Here is a 22,392-nt window from a genome sequence, read left to right on the forward strand (position 1 = left end):
TGGTCGAGCCAGGTCGCCCCCTGCTCTGATTGGTCCGTGAACACACATCATTCCCACACAACGATTTCTTTTGACACTTCCGCCCTTGAAGCAGCGTGTTGTGCACTGGACGTAAGTATCCTCGCATGGCTTGTCAAAAAATGAGCAAAGCAAGCCTGTCTGCTGTCTAGATGTGCTTGAGTATTATAGTTCCCCAACCCCTCCAAACCACTATCTGTGTAGGCAATGCTTGTGTTTGCTTGCAAGGGGCCATTGAGCTTGGAGTTCTTGTAGGGCAAAGTTCCTGACAGATTTAATCCTATCAACTGGAAAAGGAGGCTATTTGTGACTTTCGTTGTGTTTGGACAGACAGAAGCAGTTATTTACGTCTGTATTAGCAGAAAAAGATTACTCCCCCCTCATGCCATTGCTGTGTGCTGTATCAGTAAAACTCACAGTCAACTGTAATCGTTCAGTTGACATTTAAAGGGGGCTTTCAAACAGTTATTGCGTCCAAAAACAGCTAGAAGAATCACGAAGCGCTAAAACAACCTTAACGTGGTAAAATTACTAAAGTGGCATGCTTTTGGAAGTTTCCTATGGAATGCCAAAACCTCCAAAACAAGAAATAAATATACAAATAAATGTAAGAGGAGCATAAATAAATAAATATACAAATAAATGTGTATTTATACTATTTCCGTATTTATGTATCATATGTTTTCCACATTTATTTTTTCATTTATATATATGTTTATATCTACATTTATTTATTTCTACATTTATTTATTTATACATTTCTTTGTCCATATGGTAATGAGGGGGCGTGTTCTGCCTCAGACATAGCAATCGAGCTCTGAGTGGCTTCGGCGAAGCTTTGAGGCCACTGTGACACTTTGTGGTGTGACCAAACGAATTGCAAAAGGTTTGCGGCGGACATGCCTTTGCAAGTCACACAGGGAATGAATGACTTAAAGATGGGCAATATAGCCATAAGATAGTATAAAAGACAATATTCAGTAAACTTATTTAAAAAGCATGTACAATCAAGCAGAAGAGCCCAGAATATGAACGCAACAAGCTCAATTGCATGTTAAACGTTTTCCTCACATATAAAACCATAGAAAATGCTTAACGTGGCTCAATGGACTAAGATGGTATTGAAGCACCAAATTTAGTATACAGATTGTTAATAAAATGTAGGCCTACTATGTACAGGAAAGCAGATTAAGCATTTTCCTTATAACAGTTTTATATGGGAGGAAAATGCTTAACGTGTTTAAGCTCATTGCTTGCATATTCTACGTTATTCTGCTCATCTGTATGCTTTATTAATAAGGTGTGTGCGTAATTTAGTCATCCAATATCGCTGTCTTAGTACATTAAGCCATTAATTGTTTTAGTAATCAAGGCCGAATCAATGTATCATGTTGTGTTGTTTTAGATCATATAAAGCCAACTGCAGTTTTATTGGTTGTGAATAAAGTAATATCTGATTTGTCATTGACAAGCAGCAGCGTTTTATCTTGTGCTGTAAGAGAATTCTTGAAAAGTCTGAGCTCGATTGCTATGTCTGAGATAAACCACGCCCCCCTCATTACCATATGGACAAAGACATGTAGAAATAAATGTGAAAATAAATAAAGGTACACATAAATACATACAGTATAGAAATAAATAAATAAATGAAATAAATAAATAAATGAAAAATAGAAATGTGGGAAAAAATACAATATACATAAATAAGGAAATAAAAGCTATAAAAACACATTCATTCAGTTATTTTTTTTCCGTACATTTCTTTGTTGCTATATATATATGGCATTACTTAGTTTCCACTAAAATAGAATAAAAAATAAAAAAGGTAATTCCAACTTTTTTTTGCAAACGGAAAATAAAATAAAAAGAAAAAGAAACTACAATAGGCTAGTATCTCGATACTAAAACAACAGTTTCACTAAACAGTTTTGAGTGTGAACGCGATGCACTGAACAAGAATTCTCATTCACAACCAGGACAGAATGGAGGCGGAAGAATCACTGACAGACACAAACACAATTAAAATGTCACAAATTCAATAAAGAATAATGACTTTGTTTGGGTAAACTCTGTGTTTTTAAACGAATTGGATTCACTTTATAACAAATAATTTTACCAACAGAAAAAGGGAGTGGACAAGCGTTTTAGTGAACGAATTCAGAAGATTCCCGTCACTGGGATCGGATGAATCAAAATCCCTGCCCAGTCAGATTTGAGAACGCGTTTTATTCGAACGTCCAGCGCTCAGTCAGAACGCATCAGTGTCTCAGGTGTCAACAGGGTCCAGTTCTTGCTGCACGTGACAAAGCGACAGTGAAGCGATTAATAATTCAACTGACACATTAAACACTGTACCTGTTAGAGTTGTTCACTTTTTCTGGACTTATTTATTTTTCCCCAAGTCCGTGACGTGACGTGACGGGTGGGCGCTGGGCAGTGCTGGGGTTTATTAAAAGAATCGTGTGCTATTCTCTCTCTCTCTCTCTCTCTCTTTGCGCATCTCCTTCAGCGGTTCGGTCATTGCAGCAGTGCGTTACAAAGCCCTGATCGGGTGTCCTGAACATGACAGTCTGTGAATGTGTCTGAAATCTCATCTGATCAGGCTGTACAGAGGCTTCGCTTCGAGTTCGGATGCTGCACTTTGTTTGTTTTGAACACTTTATAGCTTTTCTTTTTTAGTGTCTGAGGTTCTCAAAGCATCTTGTTAATGCTACATTGAGGCTGTTGTAGTTTTATGCAGTGTAATAGAAGGAACCGTACAACAGTTGATGATTTGGACCTTTCTAGACTGGTGAAATCCATTCAGGATTGATACTGTTTTTGTTTTGTTTTTTAATCTGGGAGTTGTCAGAAGTTCTTGAACATGTCTTTTGTTGCTGGTAAGTTTTTTCTTCATAGCATGTTAGATGATAATAATGCTTCTCTGATATATGCATTATTTACATGATACGCATGGTACTTCAGAGAACCGAAAACCATGGTAGGACAAAATATTCCTAGGAATGATAATCATCAGTTTTTGATGTTGGAAGTAATGTTTTCTGTTCCTTGTGTTTGCATGTCAGATCTGTATAGGAGCAGCTCTAATGCAGGTATGGCGGAGTTTCAGGAGAAGCTGAGATTGCAGCATGAGAACTCCATGCACACAGAGCTGGAGAAGCTCCTGACCACCGCCAAGACACCGGAGGCGGAGGTGAGATCCTTGTCCCGCAAACTCGTTTGAGGTGACAAACACGTCCTAGTGGTTCTTCTGTCCTTATATGCATTTCTAATGCCCAACTCACACATGTACCCAGATATATCATCACACATACGTTTACCTAGCAGAAAGGAAACATGCTATAGACTTATTGTTTTAAGGGTCAGTAACCAAACTTGTTTTCGCCACTGAAAAACAACAACAACAAAAACGGTAATTGCGACTTTTTATCTCACAAGACTTTTTTTCTTGCAATTGCGAGAATTATCTCAGAATTGCGTGATATAAACTTGCAATTGCGAGTTATAAATTAATTCAGAATTGCGAGTTATAAAAATGCAATTGCGAGTTATAAATTCAGAATTACGTGATATAAAAATGCAATTGCGAGTTAGATAGTCAGAATTGCGTGATATAAACTTGCAATTGCGAGTTATAAAGTCAGAATTGCGAGATATAAACTCACAATAACGGGTTATAAATTTGGAATTGCGTGATATAAAATCGCAATTGCGAGTTTTAAATTTCAAATTGCATTATATAAACTCGGAATTACGAGTTATACATTCAGAATCGCAAGATATAAAAATGCAACTGTGAGTTATAAATTCAGAATTGCGAGACATAAACTTGCAATTGCGACTTATAAAGTCACAATTCTGAGAAAAAGTCACTCTTTTTTCCACTCAGAATTGGACTTTATACTGTTGTAAACCCGGTTCTTTGAAACATCGAGTGGAGGGATCCACCTATGGGAAGGGCATCGGTACCTGACCTCTTGCACCAGCCAATGCCTAGCGCGCAATCAATGCCCAAGGCCAAGCCAAGGCCCCACCCCCTTGCCGGAGAGCATATAATGCCTGCATGCGCTGCTGTTCTCCAGTAAGTATATTCCCTTCTCGTGCGGCAAGTGGGGCAAAGCTGGTGGATCTCTGTACCTAATGTTTTAGAGAACCGGGGTTACGACAGTAACCTATTGTTCTCTCTCATGTCTGAGATCCACCTATGGGAGAGACATGGACAGCTCCCTGTTTCCCCAGTACACTCACAGTGAGGTTCTGTAAGCCAGTGAAGGACGGTCGCCCCAAGGAGGCGGTGTCTGACACGTCCCATAATCATGCACCTTGCATCCCTGACGCACACACATAACTGCTGTGCAGGACATGCTGTGCAGGACATGAATTATGTAAGAGGCACACACATGAAAATAAACCCTGTAACACATATATACACACACCCAGGCAGGAATGTAAATGCTTGCTTGGTGATATGAATGTGCGTGGCTTGACCCTTTGTTCCTTTACTCCAATGTGTGATTGGAAAGAAAAAAGGGTCACTGCCTTAGATTCATACGCCAAACCTATAGCTTCCATAGCCAATGTGAGAGGTAATGCTTAGATATGGGACTCCCCTATGAGGGGGTGCCCGTGAAAAAAAGAGCTGGTCGCTCTTCCGGAAAGCACTGGTCCTTTAGCATTTAGCCTCTTATCCTCCGTGGAGGAAAAAGGCGGAGGGTAAAAACAAATCGTTCAAACACCTACGATGTGAACACGGAAGCATTTAGGCATAAAAGCCGGATTGGGCTTTTTTGGCTTAAGGAAAACCTAAGAGAGAATTTAGTGCACGAGGAATGCACCGAGAGTGCATGTAGCTCACTGACACGTTTAGCTGATGCCAAGAGCAAAGCCGCCTCGAAGGACAGCAGCTTTCAGAAAAAAACACATAAAAGCACACATTGGGCAACACGGGGAACAGTGAAGCCTGTGCACACTTGAGCTGACCTCACTGACAAATAGCCTACGTCTTTGGAACGAGGGAATACGAAGCTAAGCCGGTGGCTTGCTGTGGGATTTAATAGCCCTGCCTGCATTATGGAAATGGCGTTCGGTAGCGGGGGGTTAGGTGGAAGCACAGAGGGCGTCTGGCGCGGCGCAGGCTTTCTAAGAAGGCAAAGTTTGGCCTTGTCCTCCTTATTCTTGACATTGCAACGCTGTTGCATTAAAGCGACGGCAGGACCAAAGAAAGCGTGGCCAGGCTCAAGCGATGCGCCACTTTTCACTATCAGGGAGATTAAGCCACAGTTACGTTCTCTTGACGGGCATTACCTAGAACGAGGCCATTAATAGTGACAATCCTCTCCTTTCAGAGAGCGCAAGTCCCTTTCTCCCGTTGTTCTCCCATGTCGACCAGGAGCTCGGTCTGGTAAGTGGGAAGCAGGGAGGAGAAGTTGCGTGCTCTTACAGCCAAGGCCGAGGCTTTATAAGAGGCCTGATGGATGGGCGCGGAAAAGCAGTCCATTTGTCGGGGAGAACAGGCTTAGGAGGGGCGAGCAGCCCATCTTGAGAGGGGTTAAGGTGCCTGGCGATAGAGGGCTCGATGGCGGGGGGGGGGTCACCCATGCAGAGAATTGTCATATCCTTAACGCCCAGACCCGTGAGACCGTGTTTGAGGTCGAACGTGTCTCCCCAGCAATGTTTAATGTGTTGGGAGGACAGTGAAAAACTACTTTGTAGGGCCGGGAGTGGGTCCCAGGAGTTTCCCGTTATAGGCGTCCCGCTCTTGGTCAGAGGTACTTTGAGGGACCGGCCATTTGATTTTGAGGCGAGCGGCCGCTCGCTCACAAACCTCAAAGAGGACCGGTCGGGGTAAAGTCGCGGGAGTATCTTGGGGAGCGCCAGGCAATGGCTACAGTACTCAGGGAAATCCGTTACCTCTTCAGTGTGTTTAAGGCCCATTCACACCACACAGTAAGGATGGGAATCCTTAGCGGCGATGAGGGCGCCGCACGTGGCTGGTTGTCCCCGGGGGTAGCCGTTGTGGTTTTAGAGAGAGCCATTGAAGAAATAAACGAATAATCCGACAGACAGGCAGTCGTAGAACAGGGGGAAATAGCGAAGGGAGCAAGAAGGGCAGCGAGCGTCGGCGGCTTGCAGTAATTACTTCAGCTAACCAGACCAAGCCAGGCCAAACACGTCCTGCGGAGGCTGATCCAAAGATGTGTTCTGCAGACAATAGTGAAGTCCGTGAAACCACGAACTGAGTGTAAAAATATTCCAGAGATCGCGAGAAGCGAATGACAGCTGGAGAACAGCAGCGCATGCAGGCCTTATATGCCCTCAGGTAAGGGGGTGGGGTTAACCGGGCATTGGCTGCGCGCTTCTGTCCGTCTAACCAGACTTGGTGCAATCGGATGCTTCTGCTGAGGTCAGGTACGGATGCCCTTCCCATAGGTGGATCCCGAACACGAGATGATGAGAGAGAACCTATTTTTTACCTTGAAAAGTTTGCAAATAATGATTATGATGTGTAATCACACATTTATTAAGGTGTAAGGTAAAAAATGTATTACTGTTTGCTTGATGGTTACACCAATTTACTTTTTTAGAGCCAATAGTATGTATGTTTTTCAAAAATGCATGTAACTAACATACATTTTTAAAAAGTTTATATTTCTAAGAATTTGGTACATGCATTTTAAACATTTTTTTCAAATTATATACATATTTTTTTATCAGAAGACATCCATTGACATTAATATGACTAACAAACTAAACTCATTTGGAAGTGATTCATTCGAAGTCTTGTGCACATATTGGAAATCTATTTTATGCAGCCTAGTTTTGAAATGTTTATTCACAATGAAACCACTGTTAATAATGTGATCAGTTATGGCACACACAGCATGTAGACTTATTCATGAGTTTTTTATGAAACTGTGACCTAATGAAGGCAGTGAACCTTAATTACTGTCTGTCATCCCATGATGAAGCACCAGAAGGTTTAGTCTAAAGGTTAAAGGAGACTCTTCAGAGTATTAATTATGCTTTTATGCTGCACAGTGTTGTACAGAGTAATTAAGAATATGATTAATCACACATTCGTAACTCTATAAGGTATTGATTCAGTGTTATAAAGCATTCAAATTCAATATTGTAAAGCATTTCATTAATTTAATAAACCATTAAATGAATATTCCAGGTTTAATGCAAGTTCATCTCTATGGAGTAGTGTTCAGTTTGTAAAAACAAAGGAAAGATTTGTATACTCTGTACAGTAATGCACTTGCAACCGCAGTCTATGGGACAAGAGTAGTTTCTAGATGTAGTTTCCATTCATAGGTCTGGGCGACATAGTTTAGGCCGACAGCTTCCCAATACCCTCACAATTGTTAGCCTGTCTAGTGCGACTCCGGTGTCTCTTTTTCACTATTGGCCTTGAAACAATACAAATGATTGAATATTGAACTTAAGGATATAGAGCTTAACATTCTACCAAACTTAAAATGTACTGAAATTGTAAAAAGAAAAAGAAAAAAAAGGAACTGTAATTTGCTTATTTGTGCTCTTGCAGATCTCCAGGAAGGACTTTGAGGGCTTCAAGAAGCTCTTTCACCGTTTCCTTCAGGAGAAGGGACCGTCTGTTGACTGGGCCAAGATCCAGAGACCACCCGAAGACTCGGTGAGACAGATGAGTGCTTGGATGAGGAATTCAAAATGAGATATTAAGATATACAGTAGTGGCCAAAAGTGATGTCTGGAGGGGATTTTTTTTAATGACTCTAAAATCAAAATATGAGGAAAGAATGTCATATTTAAAAAAAATATTTTAAGTATAAAGGAAGAACAAAACCCAAAACTTGGTTAAGGTATTTATATGACAAAATTATTTGAATAAAGAGTTAAGATTTCAAATTTCCTAGGCCACTACTGTATATATATATATATATATATATATATATATATATATATATATATATATATATATATATATATATATACATACATAAAGAATTTATATTAAAATAGATATCGCTTCAGCAATGCTACATATATTATAACCAGTGTTATTTTAGTTTTTATTTTAGTTTTATTAATATTTTGAATTAGCTTTTATTTTTATATTTTTAGTTTTCATGTTAATTTTTGTTTAATTTTTAGCAATTTCATTGTGCTTTTGTCATTTTGTTAGTTTTTTAAATTTCACTATTTATTTTTATTTCAGTTTTATTTTTAGTTAGTTTTAGATTTTATTAAGTTATTTTGTTTCCAGTTAATTTTAGTTCTTCAACTTAAACTTATTTTAGTGTATTGCCAAGGCGACATTTCTGATTTTTGTTTAAAGTTTTCAAACTAATATTTATTTTTTTTTTATTTCAGCTTTATTTCAATTAACAGAAATGTTAGTTTTAACTAACAATAATAACTCTTTAAAAAAAAAAATCTTTTATGAACACAATGAAATATTTTTTCTTTTACTTCAAAACCAGCATAAAATTATTCCCAATATTTGTTTTCTTTACTCTTTTCTCTTTTTTATTTTTTTATTTATTATAGATATGTCCACTGTACATTTTAGATGTAGATTACATATAATGTAATCCAACTTGGAACAGTTGTCCTAAATAGATGTCCTTTTTATAATACAAAATTATAAAATATTACATATTTTTTACATATACATGTGCTTGTATGTGTTACATGGACCCCTGAACAGCGAGAAAGGGAAAGCAGCAGCAGCATAACTTGCTTGTGTATGGGTGCTTTATCAAGCCCATGACATTTCCCTGTTGGTTCCCTCCCCAAATAACCCACGGCCCCTCTACAAACACTGAAGGTTAAACTATGAATAGCACAGCACTTCCAGCATCCCACAACTTTGGCTGACATTTCTTTTCACACGGCCGTTGTGAAACTCATGTTACAGCACGTAGTAAAGTTCAGGCTGATCTGAAATCAGCTCCATTAGATCGACACTAATCACACCCATTACGAAATAAACTTCACGGCTGCTACTAGATCAGCATTGAGGCTGTGATGGATTTTTTATTTAATCATAACTAACATTTATTTTTCTTACAGGAACAACATTCATATGCTTGTGAATTTTAAATGTTTCCAAAACCTTTGGTTGAAAACTCGTGACTTTGAGTGTGTGAGAGTAAAAATAATAAATAGGGGATATGAAACTAGACAGATGTCTAGGTTTGAAAACTTGATTAACAATGAAGTTCATGAACAATGAAGTTGCTTCTACCTAGTAACAGAAGGGTTTGCCTATGAAGAACCAATCAAATTGTAGGGAAATTATTTAATGTGTCATGTCATTTTCGCCATGCTCCTATTCTATAAAAATTCTCTCTGAAATTTGTCTTAGATTCTTCATCCGTGATTAAAGCATATTCGAAGGCACTGTCTGAAGTCTGTCGGTTGTTATTGCTACGCAGCAAGTTAGTTAGTGGAACAAGTTAGGGTTAGGAAACTCGAAGCCAGTTGTCGACTGTAGACGCAGTCGCAGAGCTAGAGTATAAAGATTATTAAGTGTCGACTGTAGACGCTTGGGTGTCGATTGGAGACGCCCCAGGTAATTAGGTGTTTCAGGTACGTAAGAAAAATCTACCACAAGGCGTAAAGCATAATTCTCAATGGTTGTAGTTCAGTCCTCACACGCTCATTGGCTGGATGCTTGATCGGTCAGCTGTGTATATGTGCCTGTCATTTTCTCAACCGACGTCTCAAATGTTTTAGTTTTGTTGGCAGACGTTCAGTCAGGAGAGAGGCGGTTTGAAACCTTATATTTGGCCTGTGCTTTTAACAGTCACCTTGAGTATCCTTCTTATAAAGGGGTTATATAAAGAGAAATTGATTTGATAAATGCAGATAACTGTATAGAACAGGAAATCTTTTATAAGCTTCTCTCCAGTCCAAAAAGAGAATGTTGAAATTGACATTTCAAGGAATATTCCTGGTTCAGTACAAGTTAAGCTTGATCACCAGAATGTGTGGCATAAATGTTGACTACCACAAAAAAAGAAATGTGGCCTTATCCCTCCATTTAAAAGAAAACAAGTGACAGTGAAAGTGAATTGTGCCGATTTGTGGAGAATTTGAAGTACTTAAATTATTTCTTCCTAAGCTGTAAAGTGTTTACATCATCATTTTAGGGTCTATACTATGTTTAGTATGTGATTTTCCCACACTAAAATCATATTAACAAGCAGTATATACAGTTAGTATTTTAAAGTCATTATGTAAGGGTTAATGCCCTTCGAGGTGTCCATTATCAGGTTTTAATGGACGACGGCGAGGCGGGTTGCCTCCGCCGAAGTCCATTAAAACCTGATAATGGACACCTCGAAGGGCATTAACCCGCTTATACCATGGTTACTTACGAAAGAAAGAAATATCTAATCAATTAATAATACTTTAATGTGTTTTAGAGTAAAAATTGTGAGGGTTTTTATCTATTAAGTCGAGCGCACTATTTAATATCTCCCGTATACAGGCGTTGCCAAGCAACGTGGCCACAGCGACCCGACCGCAGCAGTTGATCAGTGAGTTTGAGCCAGCGCAATCATTTAGAACTGTCATCAGGCAAACTGACGGGACGCCTTTCCTAGGTGTCCATTATCACTTTTTAACGGACACCCTGCAGCCAATCAGAATCGAGTATTCACCCAGACCATGGTATAAGAAATCATAATGGACTGTTCTTGTTTTTTATGGAATATTGCAGTATATTTTAAATGATTTATCCGTACACATATAATTTTTTTTTATAAATTCATGTGCCTCATAATCTTCAATCAAAAAAACTCTTGCAGCTCATTTCATCTCTTCTCTGATGATGCGTTTACTGGCGTGAGGGCGGAGCAACCTGTCACTCACATGAGATCCACCAATAGCAAACCACAACCATCCAATCAATTCCACATGAACAAAATCGCCGCCCTACATTTTTTCTTGTTCTTAAAGCCGTTTCGCTTGGATAAATGTCACAATAGGGAAGAAAATACTATCGTAGCTTCTGCGTCATGCCGACTTAATGTTTACGAATTGGCACCACTCTCTTTCATTATAAGTGTAAACAAGATTTTTGCTTAAAAAAAAAGAAACGTTAAGAAATTAAGTGGAAGTTAATGATTTGTGGTAATCAGGGCCGGCTCTAGCCCTTTGGTTGCCCTAGGCAAGATTGAGTTTTTGTGCCCCCCCAACCCCCCCACCCCCCCCCACCCCCCACCCCCCGCTCTTTATAAGAAAATAAGAAATAAGAAAATTGATTAGTGTCAAGCCTTTATTTGTTATAAATTTGATATTTATGGCTTACAGCTTATGAAAACCCCAAATTCAAAATCACAGAAAATTAGAATTGATATGAATTGATATGTCATAAGCTGTAAGCCATAACAAAGTCTTGAAATATCTCACTTTGCATGTAATGAGTCAATATAATATATTAGTTTCACCTTATAAGTTGAACTGAATAAGTTGAAATAAATGAACTTTTGCACGATATTCAAATTTTTCACCTGTAGTCACTCCAACACTTCAACAAGCAAAATATTACTTAAATGATACACTCTAATAAATTGCACATACAAAAATGCTATAAAGAATGTTCATTGATGAACAAACAAAAATGCTCTAATAGTCACTCCAACACTTCAACAAGCAAATTATGACTTGAAGAATCAACTGTAAATTGTTTATACACAAATTCTACAAAGAATGTTCAAGGATATTTGCCAAATTGGATTAATTTAAGCAAATTATGACCATTAAACTGGTTTAACTATACCTTCTACAAACAAATGTGCTATTATGGATTAATGTATGTACCACTACAAAATTTAAATATTTAAGTTCTTTTAGTTCTATCTCAAATAATAAAATATTTACAGTTGTTTCTCCTTTTTCTATTCACCTTCAAAGTAACTATAGCTAGCAAACTATAGCTTAGTGACAGCAATGAAACGTCCAATATTAGGTGATGTAGGCTGCAATACTAAGTAAATTTATTTCATTGGACACCTTAATAGCTAAGATGAGAAGACTTACTCTATACTGAGCTTTATTTTTTATCTTCTTCCTTTCTCCGTTTTCGTCCCTGTGCACCAGAGGTTTAGACCGCTTCATTTTCGATCAACGCGGCAGCAGCTGAGCACTTCCCTAACGTAACGTAACGCAACCCTCCCGCCCCCCGCCAATCCAGAAATGGTCGACAAAAATCATAAATTCAATCTAATAATCAGGTTGACAAGTAATTAAACGTGTGGTTGAGGGGGCGCCCTTTGCCCTTTGATCATGTTTAATAAACATGTTTTATTTCGCGTTTCGTTCTAATTTTATGATTAATATGGGAAGTAGATAGGGCGACACTACAGTGCGTCCGCGCCCCAACACATTTGTCGCCCTAGGCAACCGCCTAGTTCGCCTATAGCAATCGCCGGCCCTGGTGGTAATCAACATTATGTCACAAATGCTGTCAGTTAATCTTAACTTGTTTGTGTTGTAATATTTCTTTAACCTAGAGATCTAAATCAATTTGTTTTTGATGCAAACTGGTAGAGGAAAGACTAGACTTAAAAGCAATAAAACGGCAACTTGCAGTTTCTGAGTCATTGGACTTTGACATTTTTGCCTTGACAGCAGTGAACTAAATTCAACAGTTGTCACTGTGATGAAACTGCTGTAGGAAGACTTGCTTTACGCAATTCTAATTCATGCTTTGTTCATCTGAGGTGGATGTGTGTGCAGATCTAGATCTGTTGCAGGCTGGAAGCTCGTATCAAAAACTTCACACCCAAATTCTGAGAGAACTGATCAAATCAGCTCATATTTCATATAGAATAATACTGTATGTAAGTCTCTCAAAGCTCTCACAGTGCGCTGCTCTTCATGTCATGATCTCGGGGTTAATGACTTCTGATTTTTGGAGTTTAGTTTAAAGGGCCAGCTCTGTTTGACTGGAGTAAATAAACCCTGGACTGAAAAGTGAAATAAACATCTATCAAAGGTCTTTCTCACATAATTTTATACATCTCTGAAGTGAGAAGTACAAAGAGGCAGAATTCAGATAATTAACTGTCTTCAGTCCACTCCATACAAGCTTTCTGTATCCTGAAAAAAATATTAAAAATTGTGTGCTTCCTAGATACTGATAAATATAAAGCTCAATGGACAAATGATATGGTAACTTTACACGTATGGTTAATGGTTGTCTTTCACTCCCTCATTGTTTCTCTCGCTTCAACAGATCCAGCCCTATGAGAAGATCAAGTTGAAGGGTCTTCCTGCCGATGTGGCCTCCAGCCTTAATAAACTGGCTGTGGTGAAGCTCAATGGAGGTTTGGGGACCAGCATGGGCTGCAAAGGACCCAAAAGTCTCATCAGCGTCCGGAATGAGAACACTTTCCTGGATCTGACTGTACAGCAGATTGAGGTATTACATCACACATGCTTCCTGCCGTTATTAATAACAAGAACATTACTGATTTACAGGAAAAACTGGTGATGAGATTGTCACGTTAAACAGTTAACTCAAAAGTTTGGGGTTGGTAGGATTTTTTTAAATTTGTTTTTGAAAGAAAATATATTAAAGCAACAACATGGAACTTTTCCTCTGCGGTCGCCCTACAGGTTGGAAGCGGAATTGTCCATTACCGCTGTCGTAAAATGATTTACGGTTACTGTATATGAAGCATGCAGGTTTTTTTTCATATGGGCAATGATAATATTATTAATCTTCCCCCTTTCATAATTTATACATGTTTAGTAGACTAAACATTTTAACTCAAACATTTGCGATTTGCATGTCGATTGCAATGCTCAAATCTGAACGAGAATAATAGCGATAGCATCCTAACCATCTAAAACTACCATGTTAGTGTTTACTAGCTACCAGATTGATAATTCGCTCATCTACTAGCTGATTCATGAAGATAAATAAATGGAGGACCAGATAGTTTCCATAACGTAGCCAGGCAGACAACAGATTAGAAAAACTAAAGATAGTATGCAAGCAATTTACAGTTACTTACTAGTTCAACAGCATGACGGCCAAGTCAGCATCGGTCTGGTAACTCTCCTCCTCCATAAGCTAACGCCAGCGAGCAAACGCTCGACCATATTGATCCTCGTCCTGCCTTTCAGTTTATCACTCTCCCTTTTCCTCTTCCGACTCTACTCCGACAAAACCTTGGACTTCTTACGTTTCGCTGCTGCTTCAGCCATGACGAAAACAGACGTACGAAAACAAACGCGCTGGTTGGCCACATTTGAGGAAGTGGTGGGCAAAGTGACGTATGCCGTAAAGCAGTCGAATTTTGTAGTTCTTTTTGAGCGCTGGTTACTACCCGCACCCCGAAGTTACATAGTGCCAGTAAAAGCGATACAGACCCCGTCAGGCTCTGGCAGACGTCTCATTCAACCTATTGTAAGTCGATGTACTATCACAAGGGTCTTGGAAATATATTATGAAGGTTGAAAAGTTACATGTTGTTGCTTTAAAACAGTAATATTGGGAAATGTTATTATAATTTAAAATAGCTCATTTCTATTTGAATATATAGCAAAATGTAATTGCTGTGATCAAAGGTGAATTTTCAGCATCATTACTCCAGTCTTCAGTGTCACATGATCCTTCAGAAATTATTCTAATATGACGATTTGCTGCTCAAGAAACATTTCTTATCATTATCAGTGTTGAAAACAGACCTTTTAAAGACATATTATGCGTTTTTACATTTTCAGCTTTCTTTAGTGTGTAATGTTGCTGTTTGAGCATGAAAAAGGTCTGCAAAGTTACAAAGCACAAAGTCACTAGAGCTGGAGTTATTCTCTATATCAGTGTCACTTTTTCTGAACTCCCTGAAACGCCTCCATTGAAGTCTTGAGTTTTCTTTTCTGGGGCATATGCAAAAAAAAAAAAAAAAACACACACACAAAAAACGAGTCGAGACCTCATTAAGTTGCGATAGTAATGTGTTGAAACTCACAGTTATGGTAAGGGGTGTGACATTTCGCAAACATGCTCGAAGTGGTTGACCAATCACAACACACTCGTCCAGCCGACCAATCAGAGCACATTGTTCTTTTCCGAAGGAGGGGCTTCATAGAGACAGGAACTAAACAGAGCGTTACTGACAGACTGGGAAGAGAGGTGCTGCAACAATGTCAAATATATGAAAAATAATGTGTTTTTACAATCAAGCATGAAAACCTCTTCTAGTGGACACCAAAGTTTGTAAAAGGGCATAATAGGTCCTCTTTAAAAAGAAATCTTACTGACCCCAAACTTTTTTGCAGTTAGCATTTCTTTAAGTTTTTATAATTGAACAGAACTGAATTGTGTGTAACTTCAGAACAGTGGATGATGTGTCATCTAGTGGGTTTAGACATTTCTTTGGATTATTTGCAATCTATTTAAGATGATGTAAGACTCTGTTTGCAGTTTCAGACCTTGGTAAAAGGTTTCCCTCTGTGGCAATGGCCAATTTCCCCAGAGTTGCATAATAACAGGTTTTTTTCCACATGAAAAAAATAAAAGAAATTCACAGTAATGTCTTGAGAAATACTTTTTTTTTTTATGTAATAAAAAATACCTATGATATACTTACATTGAAATGGCAACCAGTGCTTGGTTTTTTCTTTTTTTAAGATTTTTGCTCCCGGTTTTGAGAAGAACGTATTTTAACATCTAGAATAATTTAATTCAGTGACTTAATGCCATCGTATGCTCTAATGTAATGGTCATACAGGTAAAAATGGTTCATAAAAACATAAAATGGTTTATTTTATTTCAAATGAACAGCAAAAATAAAGCGAATGGAGAATTTTGGTGTGTGGAATTAAATATCTTAGCTGAATCTCTCTCTTTCAGCATCTAAATAAGTCGTATAATGCAGACGTGCCCCTGGTGCTGATGAATTCCTTCAACACAGATGAGGACACTAAGAAGATCTTGCAGAAGTACACACATCACCGCGTCAAGATACACACCTTCAACCAAAGCAGGTACACACATCCTTATCCAGGCCAGTGAGAAATATCAACTTACTGTATTTTCTGGAATCAAAGGCGCAGTTTTTTATCATCAGAAACATGCAGAGACTTATATTCCAGAGCGATTTAAATAATACGATTAACGTCAAGCACACGAAACTGCTGAATTTGTATAGCGCATTTAACAAACACGGGTAGTTTCAGTTTTGCTTTAAATAATTGAGTTTAGGCTTCTGTTCTGAATTTGAGGGAAACGTAAACATGTTTATGGTGTTTGTTTGTGAACGCTTCGTTTTATTTACCAGTATTTTACATTCATGTAATAATAAAATGTCCCTTATTCACGGTACGACTTATTCATGTTTATTTTTTTCTCCGGTGAGACTCCTTTTCCAGAAAATACGGTACTCATATTTTGTCAAATTCAGTATTTTAGAACAGTGTTAATGAAACGAATGTCTTAAAAAATCATTTGTTCCAGTGTTTTTGTAAATATAAAGTTTGATATTTGAAATACAAAACCCTCAATGGCCACATTAAAGAACACCGTGGTATTTTCTATGTTAATTTTGCCCCAAAATATTGAATACATTGTAAATATGCAAAAAAATATATCATCCAGCTTTAGGGAACATTGGTTCTCACATTAAAACATCAATAACTGAGGTAATATTATTTCAAGATTGATTCACCTATCAGTTCTCACAATAAAACATTAGTAATTGAGGTATTTCAAAATTGCTTGACCCAATTGCTTGGCCACAGCTTTGTGGGTTGTCAACTTGTCTATTTTCTGCTCCTGCACAGGTATCCCAGGATCAATAAGGAGTCTTTGTTACCAGTGGCCACTAACATAGGCCTGACGGGTGAGAATGAAGAAGCCTGGTACCCGCCCGGGCACGGGGACATCTACGCCAGCTTTTACAACTCCGGCCTGCTGGACAAGCTCATCGCTGAAGGGAAAGAGTACATTTTTGTGTCCAACATTGATAACCTGGGCGCCACGGTGGACCTGCACATCTTGAACCACCTCGTGAGCCAGGCCAGCGGCAAACGCTGCGAATTCGTCATGGAGGTCACCGATAAGACACGAGCTGATGTGAAGGTGAGGGCTGTCACCAACATATTCCTCATTTCGTTCGTGGAACACAGAAACAGAGCATCATGAATTGCAGCAGCATTCTTCATATTTTTTTTTTATGGGTTCAGATGGGTTTCGAATGACAGGGTGAATAAATGACAGAATTTTCATTTTCGGGTGAAATGGTCCTCTGAGGCCCCGGTAGACTTCAAGTAAAATTGAAGAACGAACTGGTGTGATGTCATTTAGAACAAAATCAGGCAAAACGAAGTTTGCTGGAAGTTCAAAACAGCTTGCCAAAGCGAACTTTACAAAAAAAAAAGTGTGTTCATTTGACGTGGAAACCTTCTCCGGCTCATTTCCTTTATTCGGTCCATAGAAGTCGGAGGCAAGTGGAAACATGACCACACCGGAAAGCTGCTTTATAGTAGAAATGAAAGCTCTAATTCTAATTGGAAGCGACACTGACACTGTTTTTCTTTTTTAAAACTGTAAAGCTGCTTGCTTTTAAGAAATCTATTGTAGTATATTGTAAGATAAGTGCTATATAACTAAACGTGACATGACTGGAATTGCAGAAAACAGCAACAAAAAACAAAAAAAACATGGGAATTGTTTATTTAGAAATATTCAGGCCAAAAAATAGCACAGATGTAAAGTTTCTGTAAGTTATATTATATTATATTATAAGAATCCACCTTATTTTACATGGAAATCTTCTCCGGTTCATTTCTTCTGTTCAGCCTGTCGAGGTCAGACGCGCGTAAAAACATCAACACATCGCATTTTTAGTAGAAGTTGTAATTCTAATCAAAAGTGACACTGACTTTTTGCCTTTTTTCATGTTTAGTACTGTAGAGCTGCTTGCATTTAAACAATCTATTGTATAGTGCTATATAAATAAACGTGACGTGACGTGCAGAGTTTGTGCAAATCCACATCATTGGCCAATGCAGATCAGTTGGTGTTGTTTGTTTCAGGGTGGGACGCTGACGCAGTATGATGGTAAACTCAGACTGCTGGAGATCGCTCAGGTGCCCAAAGCTCACGTAGACGAGTTTAAATCCGTCACCAAGTTCAAGATCTTCAACACCAACAACTTGTGGATCAGCCTGCCGGCCATTAAAAGGCTTCACGAAAAGAACGCAATGGACATGGAGATCATTGTTAACCCTAAGGTGAACACCATACCCTCCACATTAACGCATATCAACATTAGTGTATGAAATAGCATTCCTCTTCTGTCTCCAGACTTTAGATGGCGGTCTGAACGTCATTCAGTTGGAGACGGCTGTGGGCTCTGCCATGAAGAGCTTCGACAACGCGCTTGGCATCAACGTGCCCCGCAGCCGCTTTCTGCCCGTCAAAACCACCTCTGACCTCCTGCTGGTCATGTCCAACCTGTACAGCATGGACGCGGGGTCTCTGACCATGAGCCCCAAGAGAGAGTTCCCCTCAACACCTCACGTCAAACTGGGCAGCTCCTTCACCAAGGTGAGCTCTGAGACAGACTTAAACACTGCAAAGCCACTCATACCCCTTTTCCACCAAGGCAGTGCTGGTGCCGGTTCAGAGCCGGTGCCTACTCGCAAACCTACTTTGCTGGACTAGAACCGTTCTTTTACGGCATCATGCTTACGTCGGGGGCTGGGGGCGGTTATTGTCGAACTTCTTCTCGAACGTAACCTCCGTCTATAGTAATCCAGACGAGCAGCACAAATGTGTTCTAAACGTCGTCTTCTGTCCTCAATATAGGATCGCAAAGCCAGGAGAAACATTTACAGAAAGACGATGTAGTCCGCCATTGTAATTGTTATGCTTGAAGTTGGCGCAAGCTAAGACGTATGGCAACGTACACAGTGACGTAACGACATTGTTCGCTGGGCTCTCTAGTCAGTGGAAAAACAAACAGGTTCTGAGAGGGTTCGCAAGTTGAACCAACTTTGAACCAGCACCAGTTCCGAACCAGTTCTTTTTTGGTGGAAAAGGGGAATCAGACAGGAAGAGAGCGCTTGACTTTAAGGTAAAGCAGCCAGTCACTCCATATCATAATAATAGACTGTAATAGGCAATTTATATTATTGTAGTATAAATTATATATTTAAAACATTAAAGAAATTTGTGTAAAAATTAGGGCTGTCGATTTAACGTGTTAATTTAATTAATTAGTTATGGGCCATTAAAATTATTAACGCACCCGCCCCGTATCAAACCTACGTAAAGTTACTTTTCATAAAATTGATTGCTGACGAACATGAAGCAGGGCAACAACAACTCACTGTGTGATAACTGATAAGACCCTATTGAATGCAGTTATAATGCCCCTAAAATTCAAGATATCAGCTCAAAAATGTAAATGTAAAAATGCCCCTGTATGAGTTTTTGTCTCATATTTATATCATGATATAGTTAAGCAATATCGCGTGAGTAAGGAGCGCAATTTCACACGAGTGATGTTTTTGTCCCGAATAGTGCAAATGTGAAATTGATTTTATACAACAGGTAAATAAATAAGAAGTTAATATTGTGTTATGTTTTAGACACAATCTTGTCTGTTTTTGCTCAATTATGCCAACGAAAATATTACCTATAAAGCCGGAGCAGAACTGTTGTGAGTCTCAGAGCAACACACAGCAGTGCTTCGTTTCTGAATGAATCCGCGTTTTGAGTAGCCTGGCAAGCCAGACCTACATCAAGATGTTGGGTCTGGCTACTCACCATAGACACGGCTCAATCCAGGGGCGGGATAAACGGCTGTCTTTCAAATTCCCTCTGCACGCAATAGTACAGCGCTTCAACTAGTGCTGCACGATTAATCGTATCGCAATCGCAATCGCGATGTCAAGCCTACGCGATTATATGACGCAAAATGCTGCGATTTTATATTAAATAAACAAATTAGCGCTGTTAACGCACTTATTAATGCAAATGCTTTTAAACCATTCATGCGCGATAAGACATAAAATAACGAGCTGCCTGTGAATGTCCTCCTGACAGACACACACACACACACACACACACTCACACACACAGATAGACGCGCGCCAGTATCAAGTTCTCTTTAGCGGTGGAACGAACAACACATGTATGCCATAATGAACGCGCTGCCTGTGAATGTCTGACTGTGACACACAGAAAGACTCGCGCTAATATCGTGCGTGCGCACAAAACAGCATGACAGAATACAGTTCTCTTTCGAGCTTGAACGAACAATAACACTCACAATTATGCCAAAATGTCTTTTTGTCGAGTGTCTTCATAACATAAGAGTAGTCTTATCTGATGAACATGAAGAGTTGTGATGACTCGTGAAAGAATGAGGCGCGTGTGAGATCCGCGTCTCTGACAGCGGCTGGTCTTAAAGGGACAGTACACAGTAGCCACTAATTATATCTGTCGCTAAAGTTATTCTTTTTTATTTTTTTTCTTTACCCCTGACATGTATGGTTATATGTACTCTTGTATGTAAATTATGTTTTGTTCTTGTTAAAATGCAAAAAATAAAAAATAAAAATCTGTCGCTAAAGTTAATCAAAGAACAATGGGAACAGAGAAAAACACTCACTGCTCTTGACAAAAGAACTTTTTTCTTTAGGCTGATTATCACTAATCTGTGTGTGCATTTATTTTCCTTGAGAACCAAGCAAGTTGACTCATGAAACCATTTGTTTATTATATCGCATATCGCAATCGTAATCGCAATATTGACCTCAATTATCGCAATTTTCCCCAAATCGTGCAGCCCTAGCTTCAACCAATCAGAGCGTTTTCCCAACAGCGGAGCTAGTTGATAGATTAAACTTTTGCCATATCTGGCCGGCAAAACTACGAACACATCTGTGTGAACAGTCGCAACTCTGTCTTCATTATGTTAAGCCCGCCCCGCCTACTCTATGCACGATGTGATTGGCCTGACCCAATTTAGGTTTTTACAGCTCCGAAAGTCAACGGAGAGTTGCTAGACTACCCTGGCTGCAAAATACATTTTGCTCCTGCTAGGGTGCGTCTAGATTTCTAGGCTATGTTTTGAGCGAATCAATCGGGTGAACCAATAATTCAATGGATCATTCATAAAGAGTCATTTACTTCATTCCTGAATGAATCAGCCGTTTGAACGAATCGAATGAATGAATGATTCAACGATTTAGTAATTTAGACATTTACCGCCACCTACTGGCAGTTTTAGTATCAAACCCACCCCCATGGCCCTTGTAGCCTAAAAGTTTATGTGTAATAAATTCTATGTTGAATCAAATAATTTTGTTTCTAAAGCTACTTTTTATGTTTGATTAACACAATAATGACTTTAAATGAACGTTTGGGGATAATTTCTCAGCCAAATATGGTGCGATTAATTAGATTTAACTAATCGCCACATCATATAATTAGTTAGATTAAAAAAAATAATCACTTGACAGCCCTAGTAAAAATAAAAATGTTGTTAAAGTTATTAAAATGAGCTGTTTAGTATTTAAATCCTTTTAAATTATTTTAATAAAATATTTTAGATTTAAAATGTTTATATATTATAAGCTATTTTCACAGACATTATTCAGTTATTCAAGGCCTGAACCATTGAATTACTTGTTCAGTAATAAGTACCTTTTAAATATTTTTATTTTAAGCCTACTTTGTAAGAACATACATTTGCACATCAGCACAAAAGAAATTGAACTTTCTAGGTTCGAGACTTCCTGAAAAGGTTTGAGAGCATCCCAGACATGCTGGAACTGGATCACCTCACTGTATCAGGGGACGTTACCTTCGGAAAACAAGTCACGGTCAAGGTACGGACTGATATGCATGTAGGCATTTGAGAGCGTTCACAAACATTGTGTGTACATATGTATCGTAACTTGCTGTTTGTGTAACAGGGAACTGTTATCATTATTGCCAATCACGGAGACAGGATTGACATCCCGGCTGGAGCGATGCTAGAGAACAAGATCGTTTCAGGAAACCTGCGCATCCTGGACCACTGAGGCCTTTACAACCAAACTACAACCACATTTCACCTGGACATTTCTATGTGTGTGTGTGGAAATGTGTGTCAGATTTGAGTGTGACTATCAAAAGCCGTCTATCTGATTACTATTAAAATCCCTTAAGAAAACAATCATTCTTTTCACAGTGAATTTCAAAAAGGGCTGTATAGTCACAGGTTTTATTAATCTAAATTTAAGACTTTTTAAGACCAAGTAAAGAAAATTGAAGGAATAACTTAAAGGGAACACAATACGTCAATATGTTCTCGGAAATGTAAATGTTTGGGGAGAAGCACAGTGTTGATGGGCAACACTTCAGAGTTTGAAAAC

At 38.7% G+C, this 22,392-nt stretch overlaps 1 protein-coding gene across 2 annotated transcripts; it reads left to right on the top strand.

The window, feature by feature from the left end:
• Window positions 1-22: 22 nt before the first annotated feature.
• On the top strand, window positions 23-22,193 carry ugp2a (UDP-glucose pyrophosphorylase 2a). Of its 2 annotated transcripts, none has more exons than XM_081361712.1 (10): window positions 23-111; window positions 3,084-3,211; window positions 7,568-7,675; window positions 13,250-13,435; window positions 15,875-16,008; window positions 16,804-17,101; window positions 18,058-18,255; window positions 18,329-18,571; window positions 21,760-21,864; window positions 21,952-22,193. In XM_081361712.1, exons 2-10 carry the CDS (start codon window positions 3,113-3,115, stop codon window positions 22,057-22,059), a joined length of 1,479 nt encoding a protein of 492 aa, XP_081217838.1. In that variant the 5' UTR covers window positions 23-111; window positions 3,084-3,112; the 3' UTR covers window positions 22,060-22,193. The 2 variants fall into 2 exon arrangements, with proteins under 2 accessions (XP_081217838.1, XP_081217837.1); XM_081361711.1 differs by lacking the exon at window positions 23-111 and adding an exon at window positions 2,269-2,897.
• Window positions 22,194-22,392: the final 199 nt, after the last annotated feature.

The sequence above is a fragment of the Scardinius erythrophthalmus genome, assembly GCF_964197995.2.
Source record: "Scardinius erythrophthalmus genome assembly, chromosome: 3".
In the NCBI taxonomy this organism is placed as follows: Eukaryota; Metazoa; Chordata; class Actinopteri; order Cypriniformes; family Leuciscidae; genus Scardinius; species Scardinius erythrophthalmus.

Coding starts and splice junctions, on each gene's coding strand:
- ugp2a (XM_081361711.1), top strand. Junction 3,212..7,567: donor CCAAGACACCGGAGGCGGAG/GTGAGATCCTTG, acceptor GTGCTCTTGCAG/ATCTCCAGGAAGGACTTTGA. Junction 13,436..15,874: donor TGACTGTACAGCAGATTGAG/GTATTACATCAC, acceptor TCTCTCTTTCAG/CATCTAAATAAGTCGTATAA.